At 44.5% G+C, this 27,638-nt stretch overlaps 1 protein-coding gene across 1 annotated transcript; it reads right to left on the bottom strand.

The window, feature by feature from the left end:
- Window positions 1-11,632: 11,632 nt before the first annotated feature.
- LOC126253579 (cuticle protein 19.8-like) lies at window positions 11,633-26,098 on the bottom strand. Its single transcript, XM_049955005.1, has 2 exons — window positions 25,962-26,098; window positions 11,633-12,620 (listed from the first exon to the last, which is right to left on the bottom strand). Exons 1-2 carry the CDS (start codon window positions 25,974-25,976, stop codon window positions 11,787-11,789), a joined length of 849 nt encoding a protein of 282 aa, XP_049810962.1. The 5' UTR covers window positions 25,977-26,098; the 3' UTR covers window positions 11,633-11,786.
- Between the last annotated feature and the right edge of the window lie 1,540 nt (window positions 26,099-27,638).

Raw genomic sequence — 27,638 nt, 5'->3', positions numbered from 1 at the left:
AATATTTAATTAATTTATTTTTTTGTCACACTATAAGACCCATTTGCCGCTACACTCATGCTGACCTCACGTCATACGACGTTAAACTTTCTGCGCACACCTGGGAGACTTCTGGTAATATGACACCGCGCTTTCATTCATATCCGGCTAGTAATTAATACGTCACTTAGTTTATCTATCTCGTCCCTAAGTTTCGACAAAGCAATTTAGTCTGGCTTTACAATCATAGTACATTTTCTCAGTGACAAATGTTCAACATGTTGACATTTAAGTGACTTCCTAAGTACTTTTTTTACATGCATACACTCCTGGAAATGGAAAAAAGAACACATTGACACCGGTGTGTCATACCCACCATACTTGCTCCGGACACTGCGAGAGGGCTGTACAAGCAATGATCACACGCACGGCACAGCGGACACACCAGGAACCACGGTGTTGGCCGTCGAATGGCGCTAGCTGCGCAGCATTTGTGCACCGCCGCCGTCAGTGTCAGCCAGTTTGCCGTGGCATACGGAGCTCCATCGCAGGCTTTAACACTGGTAGCATGCCGCGACAGCGTGGACGTGAACCGTATGTGCAGTTGACGGACTTTGAGCGAGGGCGTATAGTGGGCATGCGGGAGGCCGGGTGGACGTACCGCCGAATTGCTCAACACGTGGGGCGTGAGCTCTCCACAGTACATCGATGTTGTCGCCAGTGGTCGGCGGAAGGTGCACGTGCCCGTCGACCTGGGACCGGACCGCAGCGACGCACGGATGCACACCAAGACCGTAGGATCCTACGCAGTGCCGTAGGGGACCGCACCGCCACTTCCCAGCAAATTAGGGACACTGTTGCTCCTGGGGTATCGGCGAGGACCATTCGCAACCGTCTCCATGAAGCTGGGCTACGGTCCCGCACACCGTTAGGCCGTCTTCCGCTCACGCCCCAACATCGTGCAGCCCGCCTCCAGTGGTGTCGCGACAGGCGTGAATGGAGGGACGAATGGAGACGTGTCGTCTTCAGCGATGAGAGTCGCTTCTGCCTTGGTGCCAATGATGGTCGTATGCGTGTTTGGCGCCGTGCAGGTGAGCGCCACAATCAGGACTGCATACGACCGAGGCACACAGGGCCAACACCCGGCATCATGGTGTGGGGAGCGATCTCCTACACTGGCCGTACACCACTGGTGATCGTCGAGGGGACACTGAATAGTGCACGGTACATCCAAACCGTCATCGCACCCATCGTTCTACCATTCCTAGACCGGCAAGGGAACTTGCTGTTCCAACAGGACAATGCACGGCACGTCCGCATGTATCCCGTGCCACCCAACGTGCTCTAGAAGGTGTAAGTCAACTACCCTGGCCAGCAAGATCTCCGGATCTGTCCCCCATTGAGCATGTTTGGGACTGGATGAAGCGTCGTCTCACGCGGTCTGCACGTCCAGCACGAACGCTGGTCCAACTGAGGCGCCAGGTGGAAATGGCATGGCAAGCCGTTCCACAGGACTACATCCAGCATCTCTACGATCGTCTCCATGGGAGAATAGCAGCCTGCATTGCTACGAAAGGTGGATATACACTGTACTAGTGCCGACATTGTGCATGCTCTGTTGCCTGTGTCTATGTGCCTGTGGTTCTGTCAGTGTGATCATGTGACGTATCTGACACCAGGAATGTGTCAATAAAGTTTCCCCTTCCTGGGACAATGAATTCACGGTGTTCTTATTTCAATTTCCAGGAGTGTATGTTCAGTCTGTCCCATCCTCTCTTAAACACACACACACTCATTCAAAAATGTTTCTGTTGAGTAGGATTCGTCAAGCAGATATGATTTCACCATGTGCTTGAAGTTAATTACATTATCAATTAGATGCTTTATGTTACTGTATAGGTGGTCAGAGACTATTATGGCTGAAAATCTCACTCCTTTCTGTGCTACACTAAAGCGGATGATGCGCAATGTAAATCACTTCTCCTTCTACCATTAAATGTATGCTTGATACTGTTGTTTTCAAACTGTGATTCATGGTTGGCAACAAATATATAAGAGACTTAATGAACTATGAGATTGTTGTCGATACGCACAACTGTTTAAAGAACTGTTGAGAAGACCTTGTAGAGTCGAGGCCACATATTACCCTTATTAAACGCTCCTGTGGAACAAACGCTTTTTATCTCAGTGACGAGTTCCGCAGAATATGACATCACAAGACATTCGTGAATGACGACACGTGAAGGAAGTCAACTGTTGGATATTTTAGTGTGCAAAATTTGATATTATTCACACCTCAGAATTTGCCGACCTGACACGCTTAAGAAGCTCTGCACTATGTGACTTCCATTTCAGCTTCTTATCAATACAACGTTCTCCATACGTACCTCAGGGGTCTCGGAAGACGACTGTACTGAAGCCACAAGATATACCGAAAAAGACACGTATCAGTATAAACTGCATCTCTCCAAGTTTAAATTCGTAATGCGCGACGTGGTGTTTACAGAGCGCTTATTAGCGTTTGCTGCGTCACGAATGGCGCACGTATTGAGCAACCGTAATGCGAAATAATACTTAGGAAATTCTCTATTCAATGGAACGAGGATTGCCCTGAAAGTCAGTCCCAATCGGTCGCGAAATGTAAACCACAGTAAAAATCAGAAATGTTCTATTTGCGACGATTAGCTGCATCTTCCAACTACCTCTCTACATAGTCGCCGCTCCGATTAAGATCGTGTCCGATGTAAGCGACAGAAGCGACCGACAGCGAGCGACAGCTTCAGGCGACAAAACACAACCGCAGGTGTAGTTACGGAAGTGTCCTACGTGAGCGACATCTGTGGCGCTGCCTGTCTCCCGCTGCAACTGCCGACGTTTGAATTCGAACGTGTTTGAATCTTGTCGCTGCAGCACGCGCGACAGAGAGCGACAGCCACTTGTCTTCTCGGCAAAGCAGTGGATTGGACGCGACGGCAGCTATGAAATATTTATCAACCGATTTCAAGAAAAGTATTCGGTGAAAAAATCTGATTCTTGCGCGCCTTACAGCTTCATATCTTTGCTCGATAGAGGTCTGAATTTATTTTCGTTATTCGTCACAGTTACTGTGTTGCACGTAATTGAGTACATGACTGCAAGAAATTTTTAAGAATTTGCTGAGGTAAAATCACATTGTGTAACCTTTCCGTATATTTCATTTAAGGCCATACATTATTGCGTATGAAATGCAGGATGTTTCAAAAAGAATATACGTATTTTCGAATTCATATATTTATTAAACTTTAAGACATACGAATATGAAACTTTACACACATGTTAACGAACCTCTCAAGTTCAGATTACAGATATTCAACATGCCCTCCATCAGCGACACTAACGATGTTGTTGTTGTTGTGGTCTTCAGTCCAGAGACTGGTTTGATGCAGCTCTCCATGCTACTCTATCCTGTGCGAGCTTCTTCATCTCCCAGTACCTACTGCAACCTACATCCTTCTGAATCTGTTTAGTGTATTCATCTATTGGTCTCCGTCTACGATTTTTACCCTCCACGCTGCCCTCCAATACTAAATTGGTGATCCCTTGATGCCTCAGAATATGTCCTACCAAGCGATCCCTTCTCCTAGTCAATTTGTACCACAAATTTGTCTTCTCCCCAATTCTATTCAATACCTCCTCATTAGTTACGTGATCTACCAATCTAATCTTCAGCATTCTTCTGTAGCACCACATTGCCAAAGCTTCTATTCTCTTCTTGTCTAAACTATTTATCGTCCACGTTTCACTTCCACACATGGCTACACTCCATACAAATACTTTCAGAAACGACTTCCTGACACTTAAATCTACACTCGATGTTAACAAATTTCTCTTCTTTAGAAACGCTTCCCTTGCCATTGCGAGCCTCTCTACTTCGACCATCATCAGTTATTTTGCTCCCCAACTAGCATAACTCATATACTACTTTACGCGTCTCATTTCCTAATCTAATTCCCTCAGCATCATACGATTTAATTCGACTACATTCCATTTTCCTCGTTTTGCTGTTGTTCACTTTCATCTTATACCATCCTTTCAAGACACTGTCCATTCCGTTCAGCTGCTCTTCCAAGTCCTTTGCTGTCTCTGACAGAATTACAATGTCATCGGCCAACCTCAAAGTTTTTATTTCTTCTCCGTGGATTTTAATACCTACTCCGAATTTTCTTTTGTTTCCTTTACTGCTTGCTCAATATACAGACTGAATAACATCGGGGAGAGGCTACAACCCTGTCTCACTCCCTTCCCAACCACTGCTTCCCTTTCATGCCCCTCGACTCGTATGATTGCCATCTGGTTTCTGTACAGATTGTAAATGGCCTTTCGCTCCCTGTATTTTACCCCTGCCACTTTTAGAATTTGAAAGAGAGTATTCCAGTCAACACTGTCAAAAGCTTTCTCTAAGTCTACAAATGCTAGAAACGTAAGTTTGCCTTTCCTTAATCTAGCTTCTATGATAAGTCGTAGGGTCAGTATTGCCTCACGTGTTCCAATATTTCTGATCTTCCCCGAGGTCAGTTTCTACCAGTTTTACCATTCGTCTGTAAAGAATTCGTGTTAGTATTTTGCAGCTGTGGCTTATTAAACTGATTGTTCGGTAATTCTCACATCTGTCAACACCTGCTTTCTTTGGGATTGGAATTATTATATTCTTCTTAAAGTCTGAGGGTATTTCGCCTGTTTCATACATCTTGCTCACCTGATGGTAGAGGTTTGTCAGGACTGGCTCTCCCAAGGCCGTCAGTAGTTCCAATGGAATGTTGTCTACTCCGGGGGCCTTGTTTCGACTCAGGTCTTTCAGTGCTCTGTCAAACTCTTCACGCAGTATCGTATCTCCCATTTCATCTTCATCTACATCCTCTTCCATTTCCATAATATTGTCCTGAAGAACAGTATCACATCGATACTCAAATTCCTCTCATACTCGATCAAGCATGTCCTCCGTCACTGATGTTGTGGCAGTATGGATCCGGTTCTTCCACTCTTCTAGGTTCTGTGGGAGTTATGGTACATACACGTTGTCTTTAACGAAACCCCACAGGAAGATGTCAGAGGGTGTCGAATCCAGTGACCGTGGAGCCCAGCTGAAACATGCTAAGTCACCAGCTCCTTGACGACCAATCCAACGGTTCGGTAGAGTTTCATTCAGATATTCACGCACTTGGCGACTCCACTGAGAGGTGCCCTGTCTTGTTGAAAAATGAAGTTGTCTTCGTGCAGCCTCGGAAACAACCAGTTTTGTAACATAGCCAGATATTGCCGATCGTTAACCGTGTTTCTATCAAAGAAGAATAGGCTGTAATCAGATGATCGGGATATCGCACAAAACACATTGACTTTGGGTGAATCTCGTACATGTTCAATGGCTGCATATAGGTTCTATGGGCTCCAAATTCGAACATTGTGTTTGTCTACCTGGCCACTAACATGAAAAGTCACTTCATCACTGAACACAATGCTTTGTGCGAAAGAATTTTGTTACAAAATGCCACAAGTTTGTGTTTGTCATTAGGACGTAGAGCTTGTAACGGCTGTAAGTTTTACGGCTTCATAACCACCGACGGCTCAAAACACGCCAAACTGTTGTTGTAGGCAGTTGTAATTCTCGACTGGCACGACGAGTTGCTTTTGAAGGACTACGTTGGAAAGTAGTTTCAGTTCGTGCAACAGTTCCTTCAGGAACACGAGGGCGGCCAGAACTCTTTCCTTTACATACACATTCTGTATCTAGAAACTGTCGATACCATCTACGAATGTTCCACCAATTCGGAGGATCACTTTGATACCTCAACCTGAAACGTCTTTGCACTATAATGACGGAATTGAACTTCGCAAACTCGGGAACACAAAATGTTTTCTGTTGCGGAGTAGCCATTTTAAACATATGACGGTAACCAAGCAAAACAGAAGACAACTGACATTAAGCGGCTATTAATATAAACTAGACTATGTATTCGTTTCTGCAATAGCCGAGCCGAGGCGCAGCGATCGATAGTTTGGACAAAATAATACTTTGTTATACGTAGATACTTTTTGAAACACCCTGTATTACCAACATATATAAATTTTATTTAAAGTTGAGACCGGAATGATACCTCTCTTCATTTTTGAGATATTGGTTGTTATATCCGCGGACGGATCGCTCACGGCGCGTCCGAACCTTTCCTGCGCTTCCGGAATCGAGTGGTCGTAAAAATCGTCGTATCTCATTAACAGTTCAAGATATCGAAACGACGATTGTTGGAAATGACAGCACGCAGAAAGGAGTATTTTATCGTATGATTAACACTCGATACAAGTCTGTAAACGCGTGAGCAGAGCGAAAACAAGAATCACTATAAATTACCCCATGAGGTTTTGTCCGAATTTTCATAGCAACAAAGAGAGAGAAATAGGTAAATGGGGTACCAAAGTGACCAGCGTGAGATCTAGTTTTGCATGAAAATATTTAACTGCTTGAAAGTAATCAGGGTAAATAACGAAAACTTAATTAATGAGTTGAGGAAAAATTGAAATTTTTCACGAAAAGCTACTGCCAAACTGTGTAAATGAAGTGTCAAAAATGTCATCTGTTCAAAGCCTAGCTATTTTGCGCATAAAAAGATACATAGGTGCGGTATTTAAATGCCCAAAAAGCTTCCTTCGAATCAAGTACCAAAGTTAGGATTTTCGAAAACAGAAAACGTTAGAAAGGCAAAAGAGGAGTCAGTAATATCATGCTTTCTGAATAAAAGTTGAAAAATAAAAAATGAATGAAATCAGTGAAATATTTTATGAAATGATTTGTGTAAAAGAAATAAGTAGATCATCGAAATGTTCTATGTGCCTTTGAATGATGCTCTAAATCATGAAGAGAAAATGAGGTGCACCAAACGTTTCCCTAATATTTTTCGTTTCATACTTTTAGACAAATTATTTCAAAAAACGATTGACTTTCTTTTCAAAAATTTTGTATGCTTTACTTTTTCAGACTATTTAGATTAATTGAAACGCATGGCCTTAACACAGACTGCTGATGAATTACGTTCACAAGATCAAATATCTGTAAAATTTCATGGTTCATTGTCATTTATTAGGCATTTAATGTGTGTGATATACTGGGATATGTGTGTACTATACTTAAAGGTCAAGTTCTTTGGGAAGACCTTAAAAATATACTTAGCGATGCAGTGTAAGCAGTATGCATAAAACTTAGTATACATAATTGTAACTGAGTCAGTTAAAATATAAGAACCTGGGATCGAAACCTGGACATTTTTGAAGCCGTAATCTCAAAGCGTAACGCTACCACTACAGCACAGCTAACTGTTGTTTACCATTGTTAATGTGTGTGCCGGCCGCGGTGGACTCGCGGTTCTAGGCGCGCAGTCCGGAACCGTGCCACTGCTACGGTCGCAGGTTCGAATCCTGCCTCGGGCATGGATGTGTGTGATGTCCTTAGGTTAGTTAGGTTTAAGTAGTTCTAAGTTCTAGGGGACTGATGACCACAGATGTAAAGTCCCATAGTGCTCAGAGCCATTTGAACCATTTTTTAATGTGTGTATTTATCTGTGTATTTAGGACAGTCAGTCATTCCTCTACATTTATTGGCTGTTAAAAGTTCTTGATCATATAGAAAACATTCGACTTTAATTTATTGATGAGATAGTAGAATGCTCCTCCGCTCATTCGCATGTATTCGAAGAATTTGTCTAGTGATCTTCGTAGTTGATGATATTTATGAAATTCTCCGTAGAGATACCTCCCTCTGTAAATTTCATGCACAGCATTCCTTTTCGCTTTATTTTCTTAAGTAAACCTAATTTTGTAGCCTTACTCTACAGGTTAAGGACGCCGTTTTATAGAAACAGCTGGTCCTCTCTAAGCAGCCATCTTGTAGTGCAACATGGTCGTTCGCACGCAAGACACCCAAGCTTTTCGCCGGATGCCGCTGCTTGTCGCTGGAGTGTCGCGAATCCAGAAGTCGCTCGCTGTCGCTCGCTTCTGTCGCTTATGCAGGACACGGCCTAAGCTATTCGTCATAGCGTTGTACCAACATTCCCATACCCTCGTCAGAGAAGGCAGCAGCCACTGCTTTGTACCAATGCTCTACGCAGCCCACCGTTATCTGTGCTAAAATGTTGCCTTCATAGCCATGTCTGGGGCTTATGGTGGGTAATCAAACACTTCCCATTGAAAACATTGTAGGGACGTTAAAATTTCCCCTGCAGAGGAAAGCTGATAACTGCCATGAAGAAGGAAGCTCATGACAGTTACAGTATGTGTGGTTCCACTGCATTGTTGTCGATTAGCAGTGGGATTTTGGAACATATACTGTGTGCGGACATTATTAATTACTTCGAATAAGACGATTTATTTACAAATAGTCAACATGGATTCTGAAAATATTGTTCCTAAATGCAACTGTGCATTTATTCTTGAGAAGTAATGAATGCTATCGGCAGGATACATCAAATAGCTTCCATATTTTGAGATTTCTAGAGGGCTTTCGTCACCGATCCTCACAAACATGTTGTAAACAAATTGGGTACCTATAGAGTATAGCTTCATTTGTGCGACTGGATTCGTGAGTTCCTGTCAGAAGAGTCACGATTCGTAGTAAATGACGAAAAGTCATCGCGTAAAACAGAAATAATATCTGGTTTTCGCCAAGAAAGTGTTATAGGCGCTGTGGTGTTCCTACTCTACGTACCATAGGTGACAATCTGAGCAGCCCTTCAACTGTTTGCAGATGATGCTGTAATTTATCGTCTTGTAAAGTCGTCAGATGATCAAATCCAATCGAAAAACGATTTAGACAACATGTATGTACGGTGCTAAAAGCGACAGCTGATTCTACATAAGGCCGGCCTCTGTGGCCGAGCGGTTCTAGGTGCTTCAGTCCGGAACCGCGCTGCTGCTACGGTCGCAGGTTGGAATTCTGCCTCGGGCATGGATGTGTGTGATGTCCTTAGGTTAGTTAGGTTCAAGTTGTTCTAAATCTAGGGAACTGATGACCTCAGATGTTCAGTCCCATAGTGCTTAGAGCCATTTGAGTTTTGAATTCTAAATAATGAAATGTGAGAAGTCATGCAAATGAATACTACAGTAAATATGGTGAATGTCGGTTACACAATAAATTACAAAAATCTAAACGCTGTAAATACGTTGGGAATACAATTACGAATATTTGAAATCGGAACGATCACATAGATAATGTAGACCAAGAGAACGATTTATTGGCAGAGTACTTAGAAAGTGCAACAGATCTACTAAGGAGTCTGCTTACACCACTCTTGTCCTCCCTCTTCTGGTGTATTGCAGTGCAGTGTGGGATCCGAATCGGATGGGACTGACGGAGGACATTGAAAGAAATCAAAGAAGCTCAACACTTTTTGTACTATCGCAAAATAGGTGAGAGAGTATCACGGACATGATACTTGAACTGGATTGCAATCATTAAAATGAAGGTGTTTTTCTATGCGGCAGGGTCTTCTCGTGAAATTTCCATTACCAACTTTCTCCTCCGATTGTGAAAATATTCTCTAGGCGCCTATGTACATAGGGAGAAACGATCGTCGTATTAAAGTTAGAGAAATCAGAGCTCGGACAGAAAGATTTATGTGTTCGTTTTTGCCGCACGGCGTGAGAGAGTGCAACACTAGAGAAATAACATGACGGCGGTTCAAATGGTTCAAATGGGTCTGAGCACTGTGGGACTTAACTTCTGAGGTCATCAGTCCCCTAAGAACATCACACACAGCCATGCCTGAGGCAGGATTCGAAACTGCGACCGTAATAGTCCCGCGGTTCCGGACTGAAGCGCCTAGAACCTCTCGGCCACAGGGGCCGGCGACGGTGGTTCCATGAACCCTCTGCTAAGGCAGTTAATTGCGAACTGCAGATGACTCATGCAGATGAAGATGCATGAAGTCAACGAAAATCTCCTGGCAGACACCCATACTTAACGGGAGACAATATCTTTACGGGGTCACTGTGCGCTCAGAACTGTAAAGAGGGAGTGACGCGTTCGAGAGCATACTAGAGACACAGCGCAATGCATCCGTACCAAGCTTCATCGGATTTTCACTGTGGTTTCCATTTCGCGACCAATAGGGAGTTCCTGGATACCCCTCCTATGTCTCTCATTTTTATGTCTTGTAGTTGTCGCGAGGTTATCTTCTGAAACTCTGGAGGTACACTACTGGCCATTAAAACTGCTACACCACGAAGATGACGTGCTACAGACGCGAAATTTAACCGACGGGAAGAAGATGCTGTGATATGCAAATGATTAGCTTTTCAGAGCATTCACAAAAGGTTGGCGCCGGTGGCGACACCTGCAACGTGCTGACATGAGGAAAGTTTCCAACCGAGTTCTCATACACAAACAGCAGTTGACCGGCGTTGCCTGGTGAAACGTTGTTGTGATGCCACGTGTAAGGAGCAGAAATGCGTACCATCACGTTTCCGACTTTGATAAAGGTCGGATTGTAGCCTGTCGCGATTGCGGTTTATCGTATCGCGACACTGCTGCTCGCGTTGGTCGAGATCCAATGACTGTTAGCAGAATATGGAATCGGTGGAGGGTAATATGGAACGCTGTGCTGGATCCCAACGGCCTCGTATCACCAGCAGTCGACATGACAGGCATCTTATCCGCATGGCTGTAACGGATCGTGCAGCCACGTCTCGATCCCTGAGTCAACAAATGGGGACGTTTGCAAGACAACAATCATCTGCACGAACAGTTCGACGACATTTGCAGCAGCATGGACTATCAGCTCGGAGACCATGGCTGCGGTTACCCTCGACGCTGCATCACAGACAGGAGCATCTGCGATGGTGTACTCAAAGGTGAAATTGGGTGCTAGAATGGCAAAACGTCGTTTTTTCGGATGAATCCAGGTTCTGTTTACAGCATCATGATGGTCGCATCCGTGTTTGGCGACATCGCGATGAACGCACATTGGAAGCGTGTATTCGTCACCGCCATACTGGCGTATCACCCGACGTGATGGTATGGGGTGCCATTGGTTACACGTCTCGGTCACCTCTTGTTCGCATTGACGGCACTTTGAACAGCGGACGTTACATTTCAGATGTGTTACGAGCCCTGGCTCTACCCTTCATTCGATCCCTGCGAAACCCTACATTTCAGCAGGGTAATGCACGACCGCATGTTGCAGGTCCTGTACGAGCCTTTCTGGCTACAGAAAGTGTTCGACTGCTGCCCTGGCCAGATCTCTCACCAATTGAAAACGTCTTGTCAATGGTGGCCGAGCAACTGGCTCGTCACAATACGCCAGTCACTACTCTTGATGAACGGTGGTATCGTGTTGTAGCTGCATAGGCAGCTGTACCTGTACATGCCATCCAAGCTCTGTTTAAGTCAATGCCCACGCGTATCAAGCCCGTTATTATGGCCAGAGGTGGTTGTTCTGGGCACTGATTTCTCAGGATCTACGCACCCAAATTGCGTGAAAATGTAACCACATGTCAGTTTTAGTATACGTGTTTATCATCTGCATTTCGTCTTGGTGTAGCAATTTTAATGGCCAGTAGTTTACATACGAATAACCCTGTAGAAACACTTAAGTCATAAGGAAGGATCACTGGAGAAATAACGAAACTGTAATTGTGTTTGCGAAAATAAATTTAATCTGCCTAACTTTGTACAGAGGAAGTCGGCGGCTAGAATGTCGCCAGGAGTATTATGATGCCTGGTCCGTTGTAGGTATGGTGAGCCGTGGCGATCGCGGGACTAGCAGCAGAGTGGCGGTGGTGGGGGTTCAGCCGAAGATGCGGGCCTTGGCCTGCAGGTGGGCGATGGCGTCGGCGGCGCGCGCGGCGGCCACCTCGGGGGTGTACTCGGGCACGCCCTTGTCGTTGATGACGATGTTGGCCTCAGCGGGGGCGGCGGCGATGGCGACGGGGGCGGCGGCGCCCACGGAGTAGCTGATGGCGGGGGCGGCGGCCACGGCGTGGTAGCCGTAGCTGATGGGCGCCAGGTGGCCGATGGGGGCGGCCGCCACCGTCGAGTAGGCGAACGACTTGGCCGGGTTCACGGCCACCACGGCGGGGGCGGAGTAGGCGACGGTGGCGGCCGGCGCGGCGGGGATGATGGCGGAGGCGGCGGGCACGGCCACGGGGGCGGGCTCGGGCTCCTCGGGGGCGGCGGCGGCGCGCGCGGCGGCGTCGGCCACGGCGGCGGCGTGGGCGGCCTTAGCCTCGGCCACCTCCGGGGTGTCTTCGACGGGCTTGGGGGCCTCGAGGGCGGGGGCCTCGGGGGCGGCGGGGGCCACTGGCAGGTTGGAGGCGGCGACGCGGAAGCCGTTGACGGCGTCGGCCGTGTAGCGCACGCTCTGCAGCTCGCCCTTCTCGTCCACGTACGAGTAGCCGCCGGCGACGGAGCCGTCGAAGGCGCGCGCCTCCGACTTGGCGGAGAGGCCGCCGTGGTATCCGTAGCTGTACTGGCCCAGCTCGTCCTGCGCGTGGTACTGCGACGTCAGCGCGACGGGCGCCGCGGCGTAAGCGATAGGTGCGTGGATGGCCGAGTAGGGCAGGGCGCCGTGCAGGAAGCCCGGCCTCGCCACCGCCACCGCCACCAGGGCGCTGAGTACAACCTGTGACCGGAGAAAAAGAAACACACGTATCAACTGCACAACTCGAGGCGAAACTTTTACACAAAACAGTCTGGAAATCCGCCGCGTTCGGGACTTAGGGGGAGTGGGGTGCAACATTACCGATCATGGACAAGCACCGAACTTGACTTTAGGATACGATTAGTTGTAGGACTTAGATTAGGTACTATTTCTAGGAACCTGCAGCGACTAACATCTTGGCCTGCCCAGTGTCAGGGGCACGCTCATTGGGTTTAGATCAATGAGCAAGGCTCTGTAAGTACGTTTATACATTTGACTGACACATATGTAACGCTGCAGGCATTAGTAACTAGTTAATAGATAGGTTAATTAAGTAATTCACGTACAATCAAAATCAACTAACTTTGCCCATTGCAGTTATCCTGTAGCTCGCTTTACTACCTAGTTACTTAAATATAACTTAGGATTTAGCTGCAATTGTAACCATTGTATCATCATCTGGACCCAATAATCATATAAGGTAGTGGGTTAAAATTGTATAATTATTAAGATTTGGAAATAAAGATTGTTTTTAAAAAAGCAGGTAAACACTGTCTTACAGTCGGACAGTGTTCGGAGGATTGTGCTGAAACGGTAGCATTCTTCAATTTAGTTTGTTCAGTGTGTAACTTTGTCGACCGGTCAGTGCGTTGTTGCACATGTGACGTAGAAAGGTGGCTAGGATTTAGATACAGTCGATGATAAGATCATTAGTGAAGCTCAGATTGGGCAAGGATGCGGAAAGAAATCGGGTAATGATATGGTTTCTGATGTTCAGCCGAGCTGTTTATGCCATCTTTACGCCCACCATTTCTACAACTGACCCAGAGGTCTTCTTCATGTGCTTGAAATGGTTCAAATGGCTCTGAGCACTATGGGACTCAACTTCTGAGTCCCCTAGAACTCAGAACTACTTAAACCTAACTAACCTAAGGACATCATATACATCCAAGCCCGAGGCAGGATTCGAACCTGCGACCGTAGCGGTCGCGCGGTTCCAGACTGTAGCGCCTAGAACCGCTCGGCCACTCAGGCCGGCTCTTCAAGTACTGCGAGATTTGTTGTTTTCTGCACTCGCTGAGTGGACATCTGTTCGAAATAATGTGAATAAGAACAGGCTCATCAGCTCGGTTGAAAACCAGAAAGCGGACCACCAACCAATAACTCCGATAAAATCTGAACTGTCACAATAAATCGACAGTTTTCTCATGACCATAAATACCCTACATTTGCTTTGGGAAACCACAGAAAAGTTAAATTTGAATGTCACGTGACTTGGAAACCTGCTGCTCTCGAGTGCGAGCTCAGTGTTGTAATCACTGCGCCACCACGTTCCCTAGATGAGAATGGATCAAAAGAACGAGAGCGTGAAGCTCAGTTCCAACAAGTAATGTGTTCGCCATAGGAGCATCCGAGAGAAGGTCCACCTCTGATTGGCTACGAATACTGCCACATGTTCTCGTAATGTGAGATACTAAGCAGGGGTTAGAGAGGTGAGCTGAGTGACACACAGTATACCGATTAAAAACTGTACATCATCACTTCTCGTCTATCAGTCCAAATAGTGGCAACTGACTGAAACAGACAATCAACAGGTGAGTCATCACCTAACTAGCAAACTTAGACACAGAATCGGGTGCTTTAAAGTCATAGAAAACGTGAGTTCCCAAAAGCTTTCCTTCCATTTTAGAGTTTCCTTGGAGATCCTGCTCAGCATGTCAACAGTAGCATGTTCCTTCTCTCACGTAAATAGTTTGCACCCTTCTGTCGACGCTTTGTTAAACAGCGTAACTAATACCGAGTCCACATTATAAGACAACAGTAAACAATACATACTAAATGTTTTAAGGGTAATATGATTAACTACTTGGTGCAGGAACCATCATTTTATCCGTCAGAAGTCATCAGTACGGCGTGAACTGGTAAAAGTTTGACTCTGGCTTCTCAACACAAACCACTTATCGAAACTGTAACTGTAAACCCGCGATTTTTATGTCAGTTCGCCAGAAAAGTGAAGAAAATAAGACGAGTCCTGCCTGCTGCGTTGAGTATTTTCATTAAATCTGTGAGGGTCTCTGTGAAATTCTCGTGCTAGTCAAACACATCCCTTAACGAACCGCGCCGCTGTTCTTGGAAACTTTTGTGAGCCCGCATCTCGTGGTCGTGCGGTAGCGTTCTCGCTTCCCACGCCCGGGTTCCCGGGTTCGATTCCCGGCGGGGTCAGGGATTTTCTCTGCCTCGTGATGGCTGGGTGTTGTGTGCTGTCCTTAGGTTAGTTAGGTTTAAGTAGTTCTAAGTTCTAGGGGACTGATGACCATAGCTGTTAAGTCCCAAAGTGCTCTGAACCATTTAAAAAAAAAAAAAAAAAACTTTTCTGTCTCTTTTTATTACTTCGCTTGGTAACACGAAAAACTATCAAGAATTGTATAATTGTATAGTCATCCGCGGCCAGAGTCAGTTGAGATAAAAGTTTTGTGGTGTGCTTGATAATGGAACCCAAATTGAACAAAAGTCAAGCCATGTTCGTAGGTTTTGTCGACCTGGAAAAAGCTTTCGAGAATGTCAAATGGTCCAAGTGTTCGAAATTCTGAGAAACATAGGGGTACGCTATAGTGGACGTCGAGTAATATACAGGGTGATTCAAAAAGAATACCACAACTTTAAAAATGTGTATTTAATGAAAGAAACATAATATAACCTTCTGTTATACATCATCACAAAGAGTATTTAAAAAGGTTTTTTTCACTCAAAAACAAGTTCAGAGATGTTCAATATGGCCCCCTCCAGACACTCGAGCAATATCAACCCGATACTCCAACTCGTTCCACACTCTCTGTAGCATATCAGGCGTAACAGTTTGGATAGCTGCTGTTATTTCTCGTTTCAAATCATCAATGGTGGCTGGGAGAGGTGGCCGAAACACCATATCCTTAACATACCCCCATAAGAAAAAATCGCAGGGGGTAAGATCAGGGCTTCTTGGAGGCCAGTGATGAAGTGCTCTGTCACGGGCTGCCTGGCGGCCGATCCATCGCCTCGGGTAGTTGACGTTCAGGTAGTTACGGACAGATACGTGCCAATGTGGTGGCGCTCCATCCTGCTGAAATATGAATTGTTGTGCTTCTTGTTCGAGCATATCAGGCATAACAGTTTGGATCAGCTATCACGAGCAGGATCACGAGCAGCTATCAGCAGGAACGAGCTATCACTCGTTCTCGGCCGTCCAGAACTTTTCCCTTTGCACAAACACCCATTCTCTGTAAACTGTTTATACCAACGTTTAATACACCACCTATCAGGAGGTTTAACACCATACTTCGTTCGAAATGCATGCTGAACAACTGTCGTCGATTCACTTCTGCCGTACTCAATAACGCAAAAAGCTTTCTGTTGAGCGGTCGCCATCTTAGCATCAACTGACGCTGACGCCTAGTCAACAGCGCCTCAGGCGAACAAATGTACAACTAAATGAAATTTTATAGCTCCCTTAATTCGCCGACAGATAGTGCTTAGCTCTGCCTTTTGTCGTTGCAGAGTTTTAAATTCCTAAAGTTGTGGTATTCTTTTTGAATCACCCTGTATAATATGTACAAGAATTAGGGGGTAACAATAAGACTGGAAGAGCAAGAACCATGTGCTCGGATTAAAAAGGGTGTAAGACAGGGATGCAGACTTTTGTTCCTACTGTTCAATCTGCACATCGAAGATGAAATGACGGAAATAAAAGAAAGGTTCAAGAGTGGAATAAAAATTTAAGGTGAAAGGAGATCAATGACAAAATTCGCTGATGATATTGCTATCCTCCATGTACGTAAAGAAGAATTACAGGATCTGCTGAACGGACGAACAGTCTAACGAGTGCGAATATGAAAGACGGAAGTGATGAGAAGTAGCAGAAATGAGAAGATCAGAATTGGTGATCCCGAAGTAGACGAAGTTAAGGCACGCTGCTACCTAGGTAGAAAAATAACCAATGACGGAAGGAGCAAGGAGAACACCAAAAGCAAACTAGCACTGGCTAAAAGGGCATTCCTGGCCAAGAAAAGTCTACTATTATCAAACGTAGGCCTTAATTCTAGGAAGAAATTTCTGAGAATGTGCGTTTTGAGCACGGCTTTGTATAGTAACAAAATATGGACTGTGGGGTAACCGGAACAGACGTGCTGCTACAGATGACTGTTGAAGATTAGGTGGATTGATAAGGTAAGGAATGAGGAGCTTCTCTGCAGAATCAGTGAGGAAAGGAATATGCGGAAAACACAGACAAGAAGAAGGGACTGGATGACAGGACATCTCTTAAGACATCAGGGATTAACCTCGATGGTACTTGAAGGAGTTGTAGAAGGTAACAGCTGTAAAGGAAACAGAATTTGGAATACATCCAACAAATAATTGAGGGCGCACGTTGCAATTTGTACTATGAGGTGAAAAGATTAGTACAGGAGAGGAATTCGTTGGGTGCCACATCAAACCAGTCAGAAGACTGATGACTCACAATAATATTTTTAAACAATCGCATTCCTAACGGTGCTGAATCGGGCATCTGCCTTCAAGATTTACATGCTCATTCCACATTGTCTCTGCAGACAGATACTCGTGCATTGTTAAAAGTTGTGACATTACTATCGCTGTTCTTTTAGTCTTTTTACACGGGTTATAGTACGTTTATTTACGTTTAAACTCTATCGACCGTCTTTGAACCAAAATCTGATTCACCTGCGAGTCTCTGCGCACTTAGAAACGATTGTTAACGACATCACCTTAGTACACATAGTGCAAAGGTCACTGGAAGGGTTGTCCATTTTGAGATGTGCTGCGTGTGACGCGCGAATGTTGGGTGCAGCTTACGGCGCTAAGTAGACGCCATGTGTGAGCAGTCTGTTACTGTCAGGTTTGTAGTGAACATGACGGGACATGGCGATTTAACCGACCTTGGACTTGGAGTGATAATCGCTGGAAAAGGTATAGGTTATGGCACACTGGAGACCAAACGATGATTCGGAATTCCAGTGTCAGCAGTATCTGGGGTGGAGCTTTAGTATTGCAGAGACAATGTTTCCACTCAAGTAAACTGCCGCATAAGACGACCACAGATATTTTACGAGTGGACGTCACGTCGCCTGGATGTGGTATATACAAGGTGTTTCGACATTTCTATAACAGGCTTCAAGCCGTTGTAGACGGCACTTACTATGTGAAGTTTTGATAAGAAACTCAAGACGGGAAATGCACCGTTTGGATATAAAATAGATTTGAACATCAAATCAGTTTCAAGTCTCTGGGTTGACGATGCGTCGTCGTTAGTCGCTGTTGTAATTAAATACATCACATGCCATTTTCGTCCGACTACAATAGGGGCTGCGACAGATTGGTACGATCACAACTAGAAGGGTTCACTTGAAATAAGACCGTCTCTATTGCAAAACTTTTTTTTATTACCCTGCAGCTCACCATTGAGTGCGTGGCAGAGGGTTCATCTAACCACCTTCAAGCTGTTTCTCTACGGTTCCAGTCTCTAACAGCGCGCGGGAAAAACAAGCTCTTAAATATTTCTATGCGAGCTCTGATTTCTATTTTATCGTGATGATCATTTCTCGCTATGTAGGTGGTAACCAACAGAATATTTTCGCATTCGCGGGAGAAAGTTGGTGATTGTAATTTTACGTGAAGGTTCTGCCGTAACGAAAACCGCCTTTGTTTTAATGGCCCAAATGGTTGAAATGGCTCTGAGCACTATGGGACTTAACTTCTGAGGTCATCAGTCCTCTAGAACTTACAACTACTTAAACGTAACTAACCTAAGCACGTCACACACATCCATGCCCGAGGCAGGATTCGAACCTGCGACCGTAGCCGTCGCGCGGTTCCAGACTGAAGCGCCTAGAACCACTCGGTCACTCCGGCCGGCTTGTTTTAATGACTGTCACTCTAATTCACGCATCACGTCCGTTGCGCTCTCTCGCCTTATTCGCGGTAGTACAAAACCAGCTGCCGTTCTTTGAACTTTTGCGATGTCCGTCAGTCCTTTCTGACGCGGATCCCACACCGCACAGCAATACTCCAGAATAGGACGGACAAGCGTGGTGTACACAGTCTCTTTAGTCGATCTGTTGTATTTTCTAGGTGTTCTGCTAATAAGTCGCAGTCTTTGGTTTGCTTTACCCACAACATTACGTACGTGATCGTTCCAATTGAAGATATTCGTAGCTGTAATACCCAAGTATCCACTTGAATTTACAGCCGTTAGATTTGGGTGATTTATCGTGTAACCGAAATTTGGCGGATTTCTTTTAGTTATTGTGTGGACAACTTTACACTATTATTTAGAGTCTGATGCCACTTTTTGCACCATACAGATGTCTTGTCTAAATCATTTTGCAATTGGTTTTTATCATCTGATGACTTTAGTAGACGGTAAATGACAGCATCATCTGCAACGAATCTAAGAGGCCTGCTCAGATTGTTTCCTAATTCGTTTACGCTTTCCGTGCTTAAGGGAACCATTTTGATTCTTACATAGGAATTGTTTGCAGTACAAAAAGAAACGCTGGTGTTTGTTCTTGATTATGCAACAGTTTCTCCTCCCCAAGATAGGAGAAAATTACAAAGGCGAAACCTTAGCTGCAAATTCAGTGCCATCTTTGAAAGCTAAAAATAATTAAATTTTGGCAGATTGGAGAAACACGCTTTAGCTGAGAAACGGGAAAACGCGAATAAGGCGACAATGCCACTGTCCGCAAGATAGCCTCGAACGCCGCCGACGCCGCGACCTTGAAGCGGAGACGCAGGCGCTTCCGTACCACAGAATCGCGTTACGACTTCTCGGAGCTACCGGGACTCGAAGGGAGACGGCCAGCAACCCGAGCGGCCGCCGCCGCCCTGCTCCGTTACAGCGGGAGCGGCAGAAATAGCCCCGACCGGACGGCCGTGAGCGTCTTCCGCCCGGCAAGGGCGACGACACGCGCCAGCGAACCACGGCTGTCTGCAGGTCTGGATCCCCACCCCCTCCACCCACCTGTCTCCCTCCACCGCACCGCACCCCTCTTCTTTGGATTTCTATGACGGTTTTTCTACACTTGGGCAATTTTGAATCAGATACAAGTGTGTTCGCAGCTTAGCCACTTTCTAGCATTGAATCTGTGTTATTTACTTCCGATTTTTTTTAAACCTTCACCCAAGTATTTCAAGTACATCGGTTTCCGTGGGAGCCCATCGACGGGAAAGCAGAGTACAAGTTCTTTAAAAAAAATAACACCTTTCTGTTTTTTACCATTTTCTCTGTCAAGTCCACTCAACCAGCAGCATTAAAACGCAGTACAGAAACAATTTTCGACTTTATCTAGAGAGTACGCCCAGAGGACGACAAAGTGTCCACGTTTTCAAAAAGAACGAATTAAATTGATTATCCCATTCGCAAATGCGAATGCGTTAATCAAGGCTAGTGAAGATATAGGTCTAAGGATAAGTGAAGACAAAAGTAAATACCTGGTTACTACTAGAATGCCAACAGCAGTAGATCAGGAAATGTTAAGAGTTGGAGACATGCAGTTTGAAAAAGTATCTAGGCGTGGACATCATTTCGATAAATGAGATTGAACCCAACCTGAAGAGGAGATTACGGGCGGGAAATGCGTGCTACTTCTCACTGAATAGATTACTTTCATCACGGATATTGTCTAGGAATTTAAAGATTAGAATATACAAAACTATTATTCTACCAGTTATGCTGTATGGGTGTGAGACTTGGTCTCTCACTGTGCAAAATGAAAAGCCGTTTCGAGTATTTGAAAACAAAATTTTGAGGAAAATTTTCGGAGCAAAAAGGGATGATATTAGCGGAGAGTGGCGAAAACTGCATAACGAAGAGGTTCACGAACTCTATTCAAGCCCTGACATTATCAGTATTATTAAATCACGTAGGCTGCGATGGGCGGGTCACGTAGCTCGAATGGATGAGGGCAGGGCAGCGCGCAGAGTACTGGTAGGGCACTTAGAGGGAAAACGACCTGTGGGGAGACCGAGGGTAGATGGGGGGACAATGTGAAGGCTGATTTGAGGAGCCTAGGCAGTGAAGGTGAATGGAAGGAAATAGCCCAAGACAGGGACAGATGCAGAAAATACGATGCTGCGGTAATGGACTCTCGAGTCCGGTATGACCAGTGAGAAAGAAAGAAAGAATTTATACTACATACATTTTCAGTGTTTTCAGTAAATTGATTCCTTCACCAAAAACAGACTCCCTCCCAACATTTATCCAGCTGAGTTTGTGATCCGTCTCTAATGGACGCTGTCTAAAGATTATGTTCCGTACCTTCTCCATACTCCGTATCTTGTATCATGCTGTCTGACTCTAACGAGGGGGAAACTTTTGTCATTCCTTGCGTTAACTGCAAGCTTGATCCATCATAGATTTCTTGCTCGTCACATGTCGATTGGTGTCAGTTGATTAGACCAGCATTTGTGAAGGCAACTCAAGGAAAGTGTCTGCACATGATTCGTACTACTGGAAACTGAACTTACACAAGAGCTTTTTTTTTTCATAACGTAGAAGTGGGTAAAATTAGCACTGTACAGAGAGTACATAAAGTCTCAAATATTGAAGCCTACATCTCTGTTTCATGAAAGAAACATTTTCAACCGCCCTTTCGTCGATCCCAGTTATGTTCAGAAGCTTTATTATTTTTATTTACGTGTTCTACCTATGACGCTTCAGAGGTAATTCAACTATGGACAGTTTCCTCTACAGTTTAAACTGCGAAATATTTTTTTCTTGTGACATAATATTAAAAGTGAATTCATTATTGTATGCAGGTTGAATTACTACTCCTACGAAAGATATACACTTTGGCAGCAGTTGCAGAAATTCATAGTTTTTTCTACGACCACTGTAGTATCACATACAAATAAGAATAATAGAGCAAACCTAACAAGTTGTTTCGCATGAACCAATTTGGAAAACTCGATAAACTACCTGAGGCTGTCAAAAACACTACAGTCTTGTCTTCTGCATTCAGGAGTATCAGTTGATTCACCGACTGACTGCCTCTATCAAGAATAAGTTTGTCAGACTTTAAAACAGGATTAGTATTGCACTGCCATAGAAAATTAGGCATCTTTTAATGTTGTGACAGCGAGCGCTACAGATGATTTTTGTTACTTGGATATTTTTTGTTACTTTCTAAACTATGCTTACGAATACCAGCCGACTGTCTTGTATCACGTAGAAGAACGCGTTCCACAACTGCCACAATAGTGAAACTTTTCCGTAGTGGACTGCCTGATCTGTCAGTACAATATTTACAGTGGGCGAATTCCTCATCTAAAATACGTTCCAGCATGGCTGACGGCCATGACTCACGCAGCGATAAATTTCATGAAAGATCCTCTGGCACGTCTGCAGTGCAGCTTAGCCCCACCTACAGATAAACAACTAAATATATGTTCAGATGTCCTTCACTGGATCGCCGACTACTGTAGACGACCTTGCCTGGTTTTTGACCCGCGTATTGAGTGCAAGGATGTATTCAGATCTTCGCCCACGATTGCGTAAGAAATACATTACGGTGTAGTCATCCATGATCCATATTAATGTGGGCGAATGCTGAATCGGATATCTTGAGTGTCCCCAAATGAGTCTGCTATAGTGGACTTCTTAACAGTTCCCTATCATCTCCTTTTCACAAAAAGATCCTTTCCCGATATCCACACCAAAAAATCTTTCTTAGCTGAATAATACACATACAGCTTAATAAAGAAAAGTACAAATGGTTCCTCTAACTTGCAACGATCGATTTACGCGCATGAGCACAAACGGATCATCCAGAATTTCAAAGTTATACAAAGGGTGACGGAAAAAATAACGGTAATCTTGAAGTGGGGCTGCAAGACAGTATAAATTCTTAGTATAAATTATAGAAGTTGAGTATATGAAACGCAGAACATATTTGGATGCTACTGTAATTCAGAGGCCATCTTAAACTGTAGGACCTCCCTAGAACTGGATGGGCTAATCAGTTCAAAGGACTGAGCAGGGCAATGCCATACATCTTCCACTAGGACAATGCCTACGAAAGCAATATTGTTTTCAAACCTACCTTCGGCCTGCTGACAAGGTTACCTTAAACTTAAAAGCTGAAGAATCTAGTTTGTGCATACAGCTTGAAGAAACTTGTATCCAGTAACCGACAAAGATAGCTTGGTTTCAATCATCAGGAACCTGAGATCAATGTATGCCGGTTGTGAAGCTAGTTAGTAGTCAGCATCACCAAATAAACAGCACCTTGTCGCTATTTAGTACACCACCTTACTGGGACTGATAACGTCCATTTCTTGGAAAATAAAACTTCTCGAAAGAAAATGGTTTCATTTGCGATCCAGTAATATCTCGTATAAGGAATTAGACTAGCCACGTTGTTACAAGACGTTCTTCTGTCATTAGATCTGCCGTTGAACGCTAGGAACCTATGAAACTGTTTTTTTGTACCGAATTATCTTTCATAGAATACGAAGAGTACATGGATATATAACATGTAAGCTCAGGTCGTGAAACTACTTCAATGTTGCACCTGAGTATTATCTGCCAGAGAGTCCCAATTAAACCCGATCTGTAGCACAGCCCGAGGTCTAGGTTATGCTGGAAAGTGGTAATTTGGTGTGAGTTGGCGAATGCAACAAAAGTGAATGCAAAGGAGAAAATATGGTATAATATTAACCCGTAGATGCACTTTGCCCTATTTACTGCACTTTAGTTACAGATTTTAAAAACTACGGGATAATTTGAAACAGCCTATATTAGAAAATAAACAAGTCTCCGACGAGTCTGTTGATACCTTGGAGGGAGTTCACCCATCAGTTTATTATCTCAGAATGAAATAAGCAAGAAGTTTCTCGTAATGAAACTACTTAGTTTGCTGAATTAATAAATACACGAAGATTGTGGCGACTACACAGACGCAATACTACGGGATAATTTGAAACAGCCTATATTAGAAAATAAACAAGTCTCCGACGAGTCTGTTGATACCTTGGAGGGAGTTCACCCATCAGTTTATTATCTCAGAATGAAATAAGCAAGAAGTTTCTCGTAATGAAACTACTTAGTTTGCTGAATTAATAAATACACGAAGATTGTGGCGACTACACAGACGCAATACTACGGGATAATTTGAAACAGCCTATATTAGAAAATAAACAAGTCTCCGACGAGTCTGTTGATACCTTGGAGGGAGTTCACCCATCAGTTTATTATCTCAGAATGAAATAAGCAAGAAGTTTCTCGTAATGAAACTACTTAGTTTGCTGAATTAATAAATACACGAAGATTGTGGCGACTACACAGACGCAAATTTGAGCAAAATAAAGTCAGGTACTTCTTCCACAACTGTGTATCGTATGACACAACAGTATTCGAGACATCGTAGGGCGAACGACATAATAAATCAAGTTTTGTAACTGTGCATTAAATTGCTATGTTAGTACAGTAGAAAGAAATGCTAGAAGTCAATAGATCAGGTATCGCGGTTTTTCGTCAGTGAAGAAAGATTTCACATTAGGGGACATAACGTCATCATAGCGATGTATTGCAGTTGTCAAAATGCCAGCGAAGTCACATCGCCCTCCTTTCGTCTTGACAGTATTTCCACTGGTTTTCAGTTCTGGTCTCTGTCCAGTCAGACGTTGCGCTCCGTCTGCAACGGACTTTGAATTCGAATGGAAGATGAACTGTAAACTATGCCCCTCTGGGTCGTCCTTCAATCAAATATTTCATTGAATTGCGGAAGATGTTTCTGAAAAAGTATACTCGGTTCAAATGGCCCTGGGCACTATGGGACTTAACACCTGGGGTCATCAGTCCCCTAGAACTTAGAACTACTTAAACCTAACTAACCTAAGGACATCACACACATCCATGCCCGAGGCAGGATTCGAACCTCCGACCGTAGCGGTCACGCGGTTCCAGACTGAAGCGCATAGAACCGCTCGGCTACACCGGCCGGCGTGGTGTGACAAAAATATAAATAATTGTAAATGTAAGGTAAATTATAAATGTAATGCTCGTAAATAGTCGACAAGATCTACTACTTTTCGAATACACTATTGGCGACGAACCATTTGAAACAGTAACTATTGTGAAATATCCAGGAGCATCCATGCAGAGCGACATAAAGCGACAACATAAAACAAATAGTGGGGAAAGCAGGTGCCATACTGAGATTCTTTTGGAGAATTAAGTCATCCACGAAAGAGATGCCTTACCAAAAACTCGTTCGACCGATTGTTGAGTATTGTTCATCAGTCTGGGAGCGTTACCAAATTCGATTAATGGTAAAGAGACAGACTGAGAAGAGCGGCGCCTTTCGTCAGTGATTGGGTTCAAAAATGGTTCAAATGGCTCTGAGCACTATGGGACTTAACTTCTGAGGTCATCAGTCCCCTAGAACTTAGAACTACTTAAACCTAACTAAGGACATCACATAGTGATCGTGTAGTCGGCGCTAGGGCGTTGCCGAGATGCTGAAGAAACTCCAGTGGTGGACACTGCAAGATAGGCGTTGTGCCTCGCGGAGAGGCTTACTGCTGAAATTTCGCGAACGTACGTTCCAAGAACAGTCGGACAACACATTACTTCCACCCAGATACTTCTCACGAAATGATCGCGGCCAGAATAGAGAAAATAGAGCTCATGCAGAGCTTTAGCGACAGTCATCCTTCCCTCGGGCCATTCCCCAATGGAACAGCAAAGTGGGGAAAAGATAGTGGTAGCACACGCTCCATAAGGTGGCTTGAGGAGTGTAGACGTGGAAACATGTTGAAAATTAATGAAAAGTACAAAGTGAAGAGCTTCTCAACAATCATCATCAGAAGACTTTAGTGAGACCTTTTGAGGTAGTCAAGAGTAGTTACTTGGTACAGTGAAGGTCGTAGAATTACAAAATTGTAGAGACGGCAAAGATTGTAAATGAAATTGTGAGTGCAGTGGGTAAGTGAATCGGTACAAGATAGATAGAGTAGTAAGAGCATTTACTTGGTGCAGTAAAGGTCGTAGAATTACAAAATTGTAGAGGCGGCAAAGATTGTATATGAAATTCTGAGTGCAGTGGGTAAGTGAATCAGTAAAAGATAGGTAGAGTAGCAGAATTACATGGAACATGCATAAATACTAATGGATGTAAAAAGTGATAGTGGGTCAGACTCATTCTGTTGGCGTGCTGATGATGAAATTTTGGAGCCGAAACATAAAATCCAAAGAGACGTTGAGGTGTCAAGCTAGAGATACTGCATAGCTGGAAGAGACGACGCTGCGCAGAGGGCGGTGCGACTCACCAGGAGCTTGGCCATGTGTGATGTGATGTGAGCGCGGCGCTGCTGAGACGGTCCCAGTACTCGCTGCTGCGGAAGAGTGCCGTCCCAGAGCCGGACCGCCCCTTTTATAGTCTGGGGCGGCGCCGCCGGGACGCGGGCTCGGGATGCGGCGGTCTGCAGGGCGGAGCGTGGAGCGCCGTCCCCACAGCCGCCGCCGCCGCCGCCAAGGTCGCCGCCTCCGACCGCACACACCAACTTTTGGCATCAATTTCTCCGGATCGGCCCACTAGCCGCAGGCGGTGTCCTCCAGCTCGAGGATGGCCTCACCGGATTATAAACTGGCTGCATAAATACAGTTTGATCGGTTTACCGTGCATAAACCTCGAGCTTCCGGGCTTCGTAATTCGATAAGCTGACCGTTACCAACCCGTGGCAGCACAAAGCCAAAGGAGGGTGTAACTTACTCTCCCTCTGAAGTCAGTGACCCTACGAGACATTGTCTCTTCCCAAAGCAAGCATCTCCTTTGTGGCACAAAGTCGCTCGCTATTGTAGCATGCGATATGATGCAATCGGCATGAGATTCGGGACTAGCGAGTTCAGGTCCATGTTGTGATGTAACAAAATAAAAGTTATGTTGTTATTCACTGGAAAAGTTGGAATTTGACATTTCGCTTACTGTTTTATCAATCACAATTGGCATAAGAATCATGGATTGACCATTGTCATAAAATATTGCATTATGAAATGTGAATAGTCTTTACTTGCAGTTTCGCGTGGCTTGAAGCAGACACAGCTAGCGTGCTATTGATTAAGAAATTGCATTATCGTCTTTGTAATTACTTTGTAAGTAGGCTGTTTAGGTTTTTTTATTGATAACGCCACGTAGCGCTCTGTATGAAAATAACTGGCTGTGCTGTGTGCAGTCTGTGGCTGGTTTGCATTGTTGTTTGCTATTGTAGTGTTGGGCAGCTGGATGTGAACAGCGTGTAGCGTTGCGCAGTTGGAGGTGAGCCGCCAGCAGTGGTGAATGTGGAGAGAGAGATGGCGGACCTTTGAGAGCGAATGGTCTGGACGTGTGTCCATCAGAGACAGTAAATTTGTAAGACTGGATGTCATGAACTGATATATATATTATGACTTTTGAACACTATTAATGTAAATACATTGTTTGTTCTCTATCAAAATCTTTCATTTGCTAACTATGCCTATCAGTAGTTAGTGCCTTCAGTAGTTAGAATCCTTTATTTAGCTGGCAGTAGTGGCGCTCGCTGTATTGCAGTAGTTCGAGTAACGAAGATTTTTGTGAGGTAAGTGATTGATGAAAGGTATAGATTATTGTTAGTCAGGGCCATTGTAGGGAGTTTTGAAAGTCAGATTGCGTTGCGCTAAAAATATTGGGTGTCAGTTTAGTGTTGATCAGAATAGGCAAGGAGCGAAATGTCTCAGTACGTTCAGTTCTGCTCAGCAGTTTCAAAAGCAAATAAAGTAAGAGGTTTATCAGCACAGTAATTCATTAATTTTTCTAAGGGGACGTTTCAACTTCATGATCGTAGATACGATCACACCCGGTCGTGAAGTTATTGTTATGACAAAACAAATTTCCTAAGGGACCAGAAAGTTCTTAATGGCGCAATAACAATTTTAACATCACACAAAAGGGAAATTCAATATTAAAGCTGATGCAAGAACGACGATAA

Source organism: Schistocerca nitens, chromosome 4 (assembly GCF_023898315.1).
Source record: "Schistocerca nitens isolate TAMUIC-IGC-003100 chromosome 4, iqSchNite1.1, whole genome shotgun sequence".
NCBI lineage: Eukaryota > Metazoa > Arthropoda > Insecta > Orthoptera > Acrididae > Schistocerca > Schistocerca nitens.
Note: the sequence above shows the minus strand (reverse complement) of the source record. Positions and strands in the feature narration are given on the sequence as shown.